This window comes from Onychostruthus taczanowskii, unplaced genomic scaffold, assembly GCF_017590055.1.
Source record: "Onychostruthus taczanowskii isolate IOZ18803 unplaced genomic scaffold, ASM1759005v1 scaffold82, whole genome shotgun sequence".
In the NCBI taxonomy this organism is placed as follows: Eukaryota; Metazoa; Chordata; class Aves; order Passeriformes; family Passeridae; genus Onychostruthus; species Onychostruthus taczanowskii.
Window position 1 is genome coordinate 4,732,679 of NW_024506112.1, and position 11,946 is coordinate 4,744,624.

Consider the following 11,946-nt stretch of genomic DNA (forward strand, 5'->3'; position numbering starts at 1 on the left):
TTCCGGTGCTCAGCCACCCTCGTGGAGAAAAACCTTTTCCTGATACCTGACCTAAACCTCCCCTGACTCAGCTTCATCCTGTTCCTCTGGGTCCTGACACTGGTCAGGAGGGTGAAGAAATCACAGCCTGTCCTTCTGCTTTCCCTTGTGACGATGTTAAAAACTGCAATGAGGTCTCCTTTCACTTTCCTTCTCTCTAGGCTAAGCAAGCCAAGTGACCTCAGCCACTCTTCATAAGGCTTCCCCTCCAGACCCTTCACCAGCCTTGTGGTCCTCATCTAGATGCTCTCTAGATAGAATAATGCCTTTTTTATGTTATAGTGCCCAAAATTTTTGCAGTTGTTCTGAAGCCAGTGACAAATGCAGAAACCCTCATAGGTTCACTGTGTTCTGTGATATTTGTACACAGACCTTGTACCTCTCCGCATCTCCTCTCCCTGGACAGTAAAAGACTGTAGGCATTGAGCTGAAGAAGGATTTCTAATGGCTACAAGCAACTGTAGCCTTGTTACACCACTGAAAAGCATTCTGGAGCCACACAGACATTTGTTCAGTGGGGTGCTGTGCCAATTTGCTTTGTAGTTTTGGACAATTACTGTTCAGTCAGTCACCAGGCTTGATCAGTGTGATTCCCTGCTGAAGACAGGACTCTGAACTCCCACTGAGGTGGTTTGATTTAAAGATGGGACTCCTAATGCTTTCTCACTCTAGTGGGAGCTGCTGATGGTGCCACAGATAGCTTATTCCATACAACAAAGCAGGAATGTAAAATATACATTGCTGGAAGGAATGAGCTTATTATACTCATTTATCATAACAAGCAAAAGTGATTATTACCCTACCCAACAAAACATTTATACTTGGAAAATAATTATAAGATGGAATATGCACATTTAGAAGTGCAATTATGGAAATATAGCAGGTAGAGTTCAAGACAGCACTTCCAAGACTGTGCTCAACAACTGCGCCACGTTCTTCTGTGTATGACTCCAGAGCATTTTGGGTAGCACTTCAATTTTATATGCACATCATTAGCACATGATTTTGTTTTTTGTGGCCATATGACATTCCATTGTCATCAATTCTCTTACAGCTTTATCTTGTGTTAATCTTTGTCCCTAATTGATTACTACTGAAGTCAGCAAGTTTTTCCACTGAGCTTAATGAGAAATCATTCAGGCTGCATGATATAATGGCTGGTGCATCGTGGTGTACTCGCTGCTGCACTCTTTTCTTAGCTGCTGGGGTCAGAATAGATCCAGTTCCCTTCTGAACTGCTGTTTGTCTAGAGTCTACAATTTAGACTCTTCTCTTCTCTTCCTGTGTCTTGGGTTCACCAAATCAAGAAAACCTGTTTTCTCTGGAACAAAAATCGAGACAGTCTTCTTTTGAATAACACTGATAAACTCTTTAAGCAGTAGTTTTAACAGCAGCATAGTCATGTATCTCTCTTACAGTTTTCAAGTAACATGAGTCAAATAGCTGCTACATACTGTAAAAGCTTGCAAAGTTTGTGTATTGTGGTCCCAACAATAGAAAATATAACAAACCTAATTTGTCTTTTTGTAAAATAGCATACGCTGGCTAATATAACCAGGAAAACCTTTTATCTTTAACACATCATTTCGAAAATTGTGGCAAAAATACACAAGATGTTATTAAAACAAAATGATGTTCAAAATTGGATCCTACAAATGCCCATTTGGAGAGACAGTTGGAAGCCTTTAATCATCCTGATTTGTTTCACCTGTTTACAATGTGTTTATAAACTCACATGGGGCAAAATGTAATCATCCCAGATTGTAATAAGAAATTGCAACTTGACAAAGGAAGAGATTGAGAGAAAAATCATAATGCTTGCTGTAAGTGACTTGTCAACAGGAGACAGCAGAGCATGCTTCTTTCATGAATACACAGAAGCTGTTATTCCCTTGAGACAGAAGCTGATCTTGAGACTTTGTATTTAGAATTAACTGGTATTTAAAAAACTTAAGGGAAGTGCTGTGATTCTCTGCCCTTGTTTAGAACATTGCTATGGAAAATCCTCTAAAATGTAAGCTACATAGAGTAGACTAAAGGTGATGGAATGAACTGAGATTTTAAAGGCATTTTTTGTATGATGAAGACCAAATCTTTAACTTTTGTATTCTTTAATACATTGTATTATCTCTGTCTGCTACCTGCTAGAGCAAGGCTCCTTCTTTTCTTGTGGGACTGGTTTGTGTTCATTTATTTAGTCTGACTTTCTCTGCAGGAAGAGTGGCTGTGGGCATTTCTGTAGGACTGTGACTGTTGAGAAGGACTGGTTTTGGTGTCCTGAAGGGTCTGTTGTGCAGTGTTCACCTTAAAACTAATGCCACCAAGGAGGTGTGTGACAACATGACAGATAAACATGTGGTACATTTGAGGTATCAGAGGGCAATATCCCAGGGGTATAACTTGGCCTCGATTTACCCAGAGGAATGTGTGTTGCTCTGGGTGAATGACTGTGCTTTGAGCAGGGGAAAACACTGAAGTTTTTCTCAAACACTGAAATCAGGAGTAGCTTCCAATGCCTTGCTTACAAGCACCTCTTAACTAAAACCTAAAACCAGTAAAATTGAAAGCTTTCAGGATGGCTGAGCTCTCATAAACAGTGCTTTCTACTTGAGGAGGATCTGGTAAATAACAATGGGCTAGATTTTTATGAATATGTAATTGATTTTATGCGATGTATTCTATACCTATGAATATTGATAGAAAAGTCATAAAATCATAGACTGACTTCCCCTGACAGAAAGGTTTCTCTTTCTCCTTTTCTTTTAGTATCATCTGCCTAGGCTATTGAGGACCAGTATCAGTGCAAAGTCTGTAGAACCAGCTCCAGCTGCATAAAGCCACTGTTAGTGTCTACAGTTCTGTCACTGTCATCTGGATGGCTTCCTTCTTGTTTCTGCAGTTACCTTGAAATAATTTTATTTTAGGGAAACACAAATATGTGAATGATACAACTTTCTTTCCTGGTTGGTAAATTAGTCAGAAAAACATGCATTTAGGTAATAGTATTTAAGAAAAGAAAAAAATAAACAAAATAAACCTCTCTCCCCAAAAAACTCATCACCCCAACCCTTGACTAACTTTTAAAAATACCACAGGCTACATTGCATAGTAAACCACAGAACATAGTTTAGTAGTTTTCGTTAAATTGTAAATAAGGGTATGTATTTAAGGCTAAGACTCTGTCTAAAATGAACTTCTTGTTTCAACATAAGGTTAAAACTTACTGGATATTTCCTCTCTGGAACAAGAATTCTGGGGGCTTGTTCTTGTTGCTATTGTAAATGTTGTTTATATTTCTCAATATATTTTTTTACATTATATTTACATTATATTTTTATTACTCATCCTCTTTTTTTTACAGCACCTTTTGAAAGCAGCTTATTAAATAGAATATTTACTCAGTACAAATAAAAAGGAAAAAAATGTTATGCCTGTATTTTTTTTCCTAGACTGCCCCAGTATGTTATTGATGACGTAACTCTAATGTGAATTTTGATCAAAGCTGCATAAAAAAAATCCTGTCTTTTTGCCCAACTACTATGAAATTGTACTAATGCAAGAAAAGGTTTATTTTTTCCTAGGTCTCTGCATGCTGAATCCTGTAGCCATTGCATCAAAGTATTCTGCAGAAACTATCTCACCTCTTACTAAGAGAGAAACAAGAATTGTCAGGTCCAAAAAAATATTTTTAGACCCGCAGATGATAGAGAGTCCTTTGTGTTTCAGCTCTTCATATTTGAACCCTTTATGCCCTCCTACTGAACTTTCTCTCCAGTTCTGAGAACTAGCAAGATGTGCTTCATCTTCAAATACTCTTTGAGGAAGACAGAGAAATGGGGAAGGGATTTCCTCTTTAAATTCTATAGTTTGACTGGCAAAGTAAGAATAGAAATAAGAGTGATAATTTCTAGAGCATATCTTGGATTTTTTCCCTTTGTGATGTGCAGTGACCAAGGCTGATTCCTGAAGTTGTGATTTTGAATCCATTAGTTTGAAAAAAACCATTGTGTTGCACTTTAGTGTGGTAGTAGGGGTATGGGAGGTAGTGTTTTCTGTAGATATGTGGCACCAGAGGTTTTAGGAAATGGCAGTAAAGTGGCATCTTATGGAAAAAACCAGAGAGAAGCACCATCCATTTCTTCTGGTGGAAATATTCTCAGGTATGAGGGGGAGGTCTCTAGCCTGTGAAGCACAAGAAACCTGAAAAGAAATCCCATCTCCTTTTTGGTTTTTCTTGTTCTGATGTTCATCTCTCTCTCACAAGTCTTGAGTGCAAATTTTCACTTTTTACATGAAAACTGTTTACATTGAGACATCTGAATCTGAGGGAAAGGGAATGAGAGGGGCCAAAGGCTGCAGCTCTGAGCAGAACTCTGTACCAGGTGTGGCAGCTGGCTGGGCTGTGCAGGTTTCCTTCTGTCACTGCTTCAGCCTCCTCCATTCACCAGTGAGCCAAGCACAAAACACTTGGTGCCAAGCTCACATTCAAGGATGCAAATACCAACAGATCCTCTTGATGTGCATGTCCTGCTGACACTGCTGCCATGTGATCACAACACAGGGTCATGTCCTGTGCACTCCATGTCTTAACCTGCCAGAAATGTTTGAGATAATTTTTACATGTACACATTTCCTGTACTTTATTATTTCTGAGCACACAAGGCAGGTAACAGATACTTAATACCAGTCAGATAATAGATTGTTTGGAAGGAATATCAGTTTAAAAAATGCTTATGGTGCATGAAGGCCTTGAGCAGTTTGTCCCAGGAATGGGAAATCAGGCAAAGTGTGATACAAAAATGTATTCTACTGGACTGGAAAGATAAGACATTTTTCAGTGTGCCAACTGCTTACTTTGGAATTTCAGTAGTGTTACTTTATAGGGCTTGTGGTACTATTTTGTGACAATAATAAGTGCTGTTCCAGAGTGCACCTGGAGAGATTGAAGAGCCTAAGTGATATTTTGAGGATGTGAGTGTGTATATATGATGAGTTTGGGTTTTATTTTATAAGGTGAATCCTGCATTTATGTCTCATGTCCATCTTCTGTTACAAGCTTGTATCATTACTTTTGCTGGAGTCTGAGTGTATAGAGAGATTATTAACAGCCATCAGTAACTGAACCATGTCACAGAAAAAAGAAAACTGACACAGTATATGTGTGCTTCTGTAGATTAAAGTGAGAAAATAAGGTAGGAAACTAGAATGACAGGTATGGAATAAGGACATACATATGCATGCTAGTAACTAGGTAATACTAAGGTTCATAAAAAAGGGAGAAGTCTGTGCAAGAGGACAAATAAAATTGAACATTAAATATAAAGTCACATAAATGAAACAAATATTTTTTGCCTTCAAAGACCAAAAACTTGTAGGCATACTAGAAAGAAAATAAATATTAAGGTATGAATAGGATCAGCAACTACTCACCATCACTATTAGAATATTTTTAAGTCCAGAGGAGCTGCTTTTACAGAGTTAAATTCATTGACATGTGAAAATCATTATGGAATTGCAGAGAGAAAAGTAACTGAGAAAGTAATACAGTAAATATGCTAAAACCAGGGGAAAATGCATAGTACTAAGTGCTCTACTGAAGGCATGTTATTTTGTGCTGCATTGCTACATCCCCAAACTTCCACTGTAATCATCAAGCATCTGCAGAGAATTTTTAGGCCTGCACACAAAACAGGTTGTATAATGAAGCAATCGTGGGACTCAAAAGTAATTGCTGGCATACCTGAACCACCTTCTTTGCATGCTGAGGTCTTATAGGAAAGGACAGCAGGTCTTCAATGGCCAGATGGCCTAAATTCTGCATAATTTACTGTCATTAGTATGTCCAAGAACTGTTTTGCAGTCACACACTGTATTGCCATGATCACAGATGGAGTTTAGGATCATGGATGGACCCTTTAGGATCACGCACTGGCCAGTGACAAGGGTATATTGGCTCCAGAATTATCTCCTATTCGGTTTATCTTGGACTATTTACCAGTTTATCCCCATAACATAGCAAAAGCAACTGTTGCACTGGGAGCAATGGAACTGTGGAACTGTGCAGTGTGAGCTACAGAAGAATGCAGGAATGAATGCCCATGAAGCAGCGCAGCGTAAAATCTCTGCTGCTTCTGGTGCCTGAAACAACCTGGTTCAAGCTACTTGTGCCATCTCTGCAGTAGACTGCAAACAGGCTTTTGGAAAAAGAGGAGAAAGCAAGGGGAAAAAACCCACTAGGAGGGGATGGTCAGAAGCGTGAATAAACCTGCATGAGTCTGAGTCTGTGTTCAAGGACCAGGATATTCAGTCTTGAATGCTTTAATCCTTAGCTCCAGATGCAGCTCACCCCCACTGCAGGAAGTGCCTAGTCACAAAACTCTGTGTCAGCCCAGTAATCTCACAGTTCACACAGATTAGAATGTCCTGCAGAATCAGATGTGAAAGGAAACATCACCTCTGCTCAGTGATGTCCAGGTTCACAGTCACACGTTTATACTCTATGAACATTTGGATAAAGCAACCAGTGGACCATATCACAACATACTTTTTAGTGAGTTATTACGCATGACAATTTCTAAAGGAAAATCATCTGATCCTATCATTTCAGGGCCCTTAGCAGCTTTATCCTGATTTGTAGCTTTTGTTGTTTTAATTTTTTTTTTTTAATTAAAATAATGTGTAAGGATGAGTTTACTAGGTTAAAATGGCTGAAAACAGGAGCCAAAGTTTTAAAAGACACGCACCTAGCAGGTCTTTGCCCTGGAGCAGGGCAGTCTATACATCCAAGGGCATTCCTTGGGATCTATTTTGACCCTTAGGTTTCCTCAACTTGACAGAATTGTTTTGCAGAGGTAGCCAGGGAATGTTTAAAGGCACTGAATGTGTCAGGTGTGATTTGGTATAACAGGAAAAGGAATAGCAGTGAGAATAGGGAAGGAGGGATAGACAGCTCTCCTGCTTGTTTTACATGATGCTGCATGGTACTACAGAGAGCTCACCTAAACACAGCTATGCCATTATTCCTTGGGAAGATTTTTCATTTGCCTTTGGAGGCAGGTGAACTTGGAGGATGTAATGGGGTGCAAGCAGTGATTTCTTTGGGGGATTTTCAGACAAGAACTAGATCAGAGTGAATAGCAGTAGCTATTTACTTACCTTTGAGTTACCAGCATTTTGCACTGCTACACCAAGAAAAATTTCTGATAGATGTATCTGTCCCTTGCACTGTAGTCAGTGTGCAGCAGAGCTATTTTCTCTCACTCTGGAAATGCAGTTTGGATTCCTAAGGAGCTGTATTCACTTTTGTTCCCAGTTTCCTAGCATAAATTTAGGGACTGCCAAAGTAGTAAGTACTACATCTCTGTGGATAATTTTGTCAGGAAAAATGAAATAAAACATTACTCAGAACATCCCTGTAACTGCTCAACTAATGACTTGATGAGCTGCAGCAATAACTATTAAGTATGCAGCTCTAACTGTTAAATACTTCAACTAAAGCCCTTTTATGTTTCTGAAAACCTCAGGCTAGATGAGAATCTTAAGTGAAACTCAAAAAGACAAAGAAAGAATTCTTTGCCTGGTCAAAGGTAGTAGCACTGGTGTTACACTTCTTCCCAGTTTTTAATGGGGATTAGCATTTGAGAAGATACATCACTGGCAGGAGGAAAGTGTGCTGATTTCCTCATGTCTTCTCCCATCCTCAGAGCAGAAAAGTACAAGAGTTGCCAAGAATCTCATTTGCTCTTTCATTTCTAGCTTTTTAGAACAGAAATGCATCAGCTGAGAGTGCCACCAAAAATTTGCAGTTAGCAGGGCAAACAGAAAAGTATTACTATGAACTTGTCCACAAGTATAAAAGCCACAACAATGTTTCCCAATCTTTGTACCACGAAATGAGAAGTAACATTTCAGAAATCGGATTGAACCTTATAAAATCTTAACTACCATCACTTGGAAATACTGCAATTCTGACAAGTCAGTTTGGAAAAGACATATAATGTGATTTGAGTATGTAGGAAGGAGTTTAGTGAGTAATTTCAGTGCATTGCTAAGAGGAATAAAAGACCTGAAATACAAATCAATCTGTTTTTCTAAAACCCCCACCAAAACCAGTAAGTTATCTCTCCAGCACAGCAAATGTGAAAACAATAACAAAGAAAGAAACATTTTCCAGGGGAGACTGAGCACTCTCTGAGAAACAGAGTCCCTCAATGCATCTGTGTAGGAAACCCAGCAACTGCATCTCCCCTTTGCTATATGGACACTACAGCTACCTGATTCCATTATTGTCAGGAGTACAAAGGTAAAGTTTTTCCCTGACATTTTTTCTTTGATAGTCACAAAGCTTTATTTTGCTTCAAGAAATCAGAAAAAAACTGAGCACTTTGAAACTATGTTCTTACCAGACTTATAGATATGCACAGATGGCAGTGTAAATAGTCTCATTAGTTAAAATCAGCAGGAACAAAACATCTCAGAGCTGACTGTGAGAAAAGCTATTAAAAACAGCATCTGAAGTGATTTCTGAAGAGGAGGCAAATGCCTCTGCCATCTGCAGAAATACAGAGAAGAGGGAAATTTGAAATCCTCTCCCTTTACACATATACTCTGCAACTCCTTATCAGTATATATTAGATGACTGGCTGAGAGACAGACTGTTTTCACAGTGGGAAGCAAAACCCTGAGTTGCTGTTACAGAATAAGTATTGAAAGTTGGAGCACAGAAAGCAGCTGAACTCAAACAGAGAGAGGAAATGTTTGTTATAAAAGAAAGCAGAAGGATAAAAATATGGAAAACTGAAGGAAAAAGACCAAAGACCAGGAGAAAAAGTGTGTTAGGGAGAGATCCTAAAGAAGCACAGAGGAGCACAAGGAATGAACTATTGAAGTCTTGCCTCTCACCACTATGATAGTTATCTCTGCATTTTTATTTTGGCAGAGAATCTGATCTCAGTCTCTCACCCCTAAACTTTTCTCACCTGTCCACGGCGATGGCTGTCATGGAGTAGATGCTGGCAAAGACAGCTGTGATTGGGAAGAAGTTGTGGAAGCGGCAGTAAGCCTCTCCAAAGTACCACTCGCTGTGCAGCGCATAGATGAAGTTGATGAGAGTATTGAAAGCAGCCATGGAGGCATCAGAGAAGGCCAGATTCACCAGGAAGTAATTTGTCACCGTTCTCATGCGCTTGTGTGCCAGGATAATCCAGATGACAATAAGATTCCCAAAAACGGCCACTGCCACCACACCACCGTAAGCCAGAGACCACAGGGCGATGCGCCAAGAAGGTTGCACGAACTGATTGGAGAAGTTGGCTGCTGAGGAGGCTACAGGGGCGGAAGCATTTGCAGCTGGTTCTTCCAGAGCCTGTCCCCAAAGATCGCCTGCTTGAGCAAGGCTCATGTTCCACCTGCTGCTCATGCTCATGTTCCACTTGGCTGTGGGGACCGAAGTCATCTTGGGTGTTTCTCTCCTCTCTTCCAGGAATGATGTAGGTCTCCCGCCTCCCTCTCCCAACCCTACAAAATCCCCACCAACAGATAAGAAGAGGGAAGGAAGAGAAGGGGAAGTAAGGCAGCACAGCAGGCACTGGAAAGTAGAGTTCTGTCAGAAAAAATCTTTGACTATGCTGTTCAAATTGTTAGAAATGCTCTAACAGACACGTCAGGAGAGCTACCTCAGAGTAGAACAGCATCCTGTCTCTCTGTACAGCCTCTTGCTTTTGATTTTGCTTTAGGAGAAGGGGACTGGGAGCCAAGGCACATTTTATAGGCTTGTGAGTTCCCAGCGTCACGAAGGGAGTGGAGCGATAAGCTCCATCGGCTGGTAAGCTAACAGCTCTTTCCCTCTGCTCTCCCTCCCCTTGTATGTCATTCGTTGCCAGCAGCAGGCACTTTCAGCAGCTGTGGAAAGCATTGCAGGGAAAATGAATTCTCATCTCGTTTATCTTGAGAGATTTGTTTTATATTGTCTTTCTTTAAGTTTCATTATTGTGCATCCTTTTTTAAATAGTCTTTTTGCCCTGTGTTTGCAGGGGTAATCAGCTGGCTTAGTTGAAATTCCCAGGACTGAGGCTGCCTTTTTTATTACAGCTCTTTCCAGATGAATTTATTCCAGATCAATTCAGAGCTGCTTTTTTCTTGCTGCTGTCTTTTTATTTAGTGCACACTTTCCTTGAAACCATTCTGTTACCTACAGATTTAGAATAGTGACTCTTTTGGACAAACAAATACATTCTACTGCTCTCTAATTTCACTTTTCATTCTGTAATATGTAATTGATATCAATAAATATTTATAAGCTATTTGCATGTTCAGCAGTTATTGATTTTTACTGAAACAGTATGCAGCTCTAAACATAGGTGTCCCTAGTTATGGGCAAAATATTAGGGGTTTGTTTTCTTTGTGGCTTTGAAAAAAATATTTTAGTTATTTTTCCTGATTTGCATTTATTTCATGCTTAGTACTATTATTATTTTGAGCAGCCAATATTTTAATATGCAGTGATTTCTATATTGGTATAAAAGGGTAAATGAGGAAATTTAACACCCAGTGTTTTCAAATCCAAAATCAGTTTTCTTGTTAATATATTAACAACAGCTGTCATTAGGAATGCATGTTTTATGCAAAGATTGATTGCAAGGGACTTCAACTAACAAACCTTTGTTATTCAATAGGCTGCAGTCTTAAGGGAGAAAATGTGTTTTACTGCCAATCTTTCATGTTTCAACAATTTAGAGCTACTACTTGTCATCAGCAGAGGTTTCATTTGTATCACAGCAGTGGGAGCTATTCAATGTCCCTATCAGCAATAACACATTCAGTACTTTTTTTAAACAAAAGCTTCAAACAAAAATCAAATACTCCTGTGTACCACTTCCTCCCAATGTATTTATCCAGTGGAAGCAGTGCCTGCACTTTAATTGTCAGGTCTTCACTGCAGTTTTAGTTTGAATTAATGTAATTGTGGCTGTTTCTATATGAGCTTTCACCAACTTAGCCCAGCCTGAGAGCTGCCCACGTCAGGCTTAGAAGCTTTGCAGAAAACCTCAGAAGCTCTACTGTAAAACACCTGGTGCTACAGCATGTCTAGAACCCACCCATGCACTGCAGTTGCCTGTAACAGGAAAGTCACTGCAGTTAATCCCACAGTTCCATTTTGAATTCTGAATCTTCCAGCTGCCTCTTCTTTCTTCCTCTCCCTGGAGGCGAGCCTGAAGAAAGGCATGGTAGACAATCTCTGTGAGTTTGAGAGATGAAAACATTCAATTGGTGGTTCCAAAGGCTGAGGAACAGTGCACTGACTAGTAATAGCAGAGAGCTGGACACTCAGCTCTTAATTCCAGCAGTTTCACTCAAGATTTTCACACGGCTGTAAGCCAGAGAGTAAAAACCCAGCCCTGTGCCCTATACCATTCCATCTTTGTGCCCAAACTAGGAACTCCAGCCTTTATCCTTTTACTAAGCTGATGTGTTTTCCACATTGGCACACCAGTTGCACAGGTGTCCTACATGCTTCTGTTGTTACCATCCATCTCTCCCAACCTCAGCTCTATTATTGCCTTTCCTTCATTTTAGCAGAGACACAGACACCTTATTTCTAGCACACAGTACTGACAAATGTGCAGTAGAGTGTAAACATACAGGAGCAGAGTCCTGTGGAACACTGTGATAATTTCCTCTGTAGGGGAAGATAAAGGATCTGTGTCTGAACCACTTGCTGTAGTTCATGGAATCCCATTCTGGTCATGTGTGTAAATTCTGTCTTCGGTTTCCTTGAAAAATGTGTGATATCCAGTGGTGCTGCAAACTAGGGACTGGATTTTGACTTTGAAAGCAGAAGTCTTATTTCTTGTTCTGGAATGAAGCTTGTTCTAGCTTTGCTGTGAAAAATTGCTTGCTGTTGCACTC

General features: G+C 39.8%; 1 protein-coding gene across 1 annotated transcript in view; it reads right to left on the reverse strand.

The window, feature by feature from the left end:
- Positions 1–9,776, reverse strand: part of TACR3 (tachykinin receptor 3) — a 35,808-nt gene extending 26,032 nt beyond the window's left edge. Inside the window, exon 1 of the mRNA XM_041424529.1 lies at positions 9,018–9,776. Coding sequence (XP_041280463.1) covers positions 9,018–9,493 — 476 coding nt within the window. The 5' untranslated portion in view covers positions 9,494–9,776. The remainder of the gene's footprint in view (positions 1–9,017) is intronic.
- Positions 9,777–11,946: the final 2,170 nt, after the last annotated feature.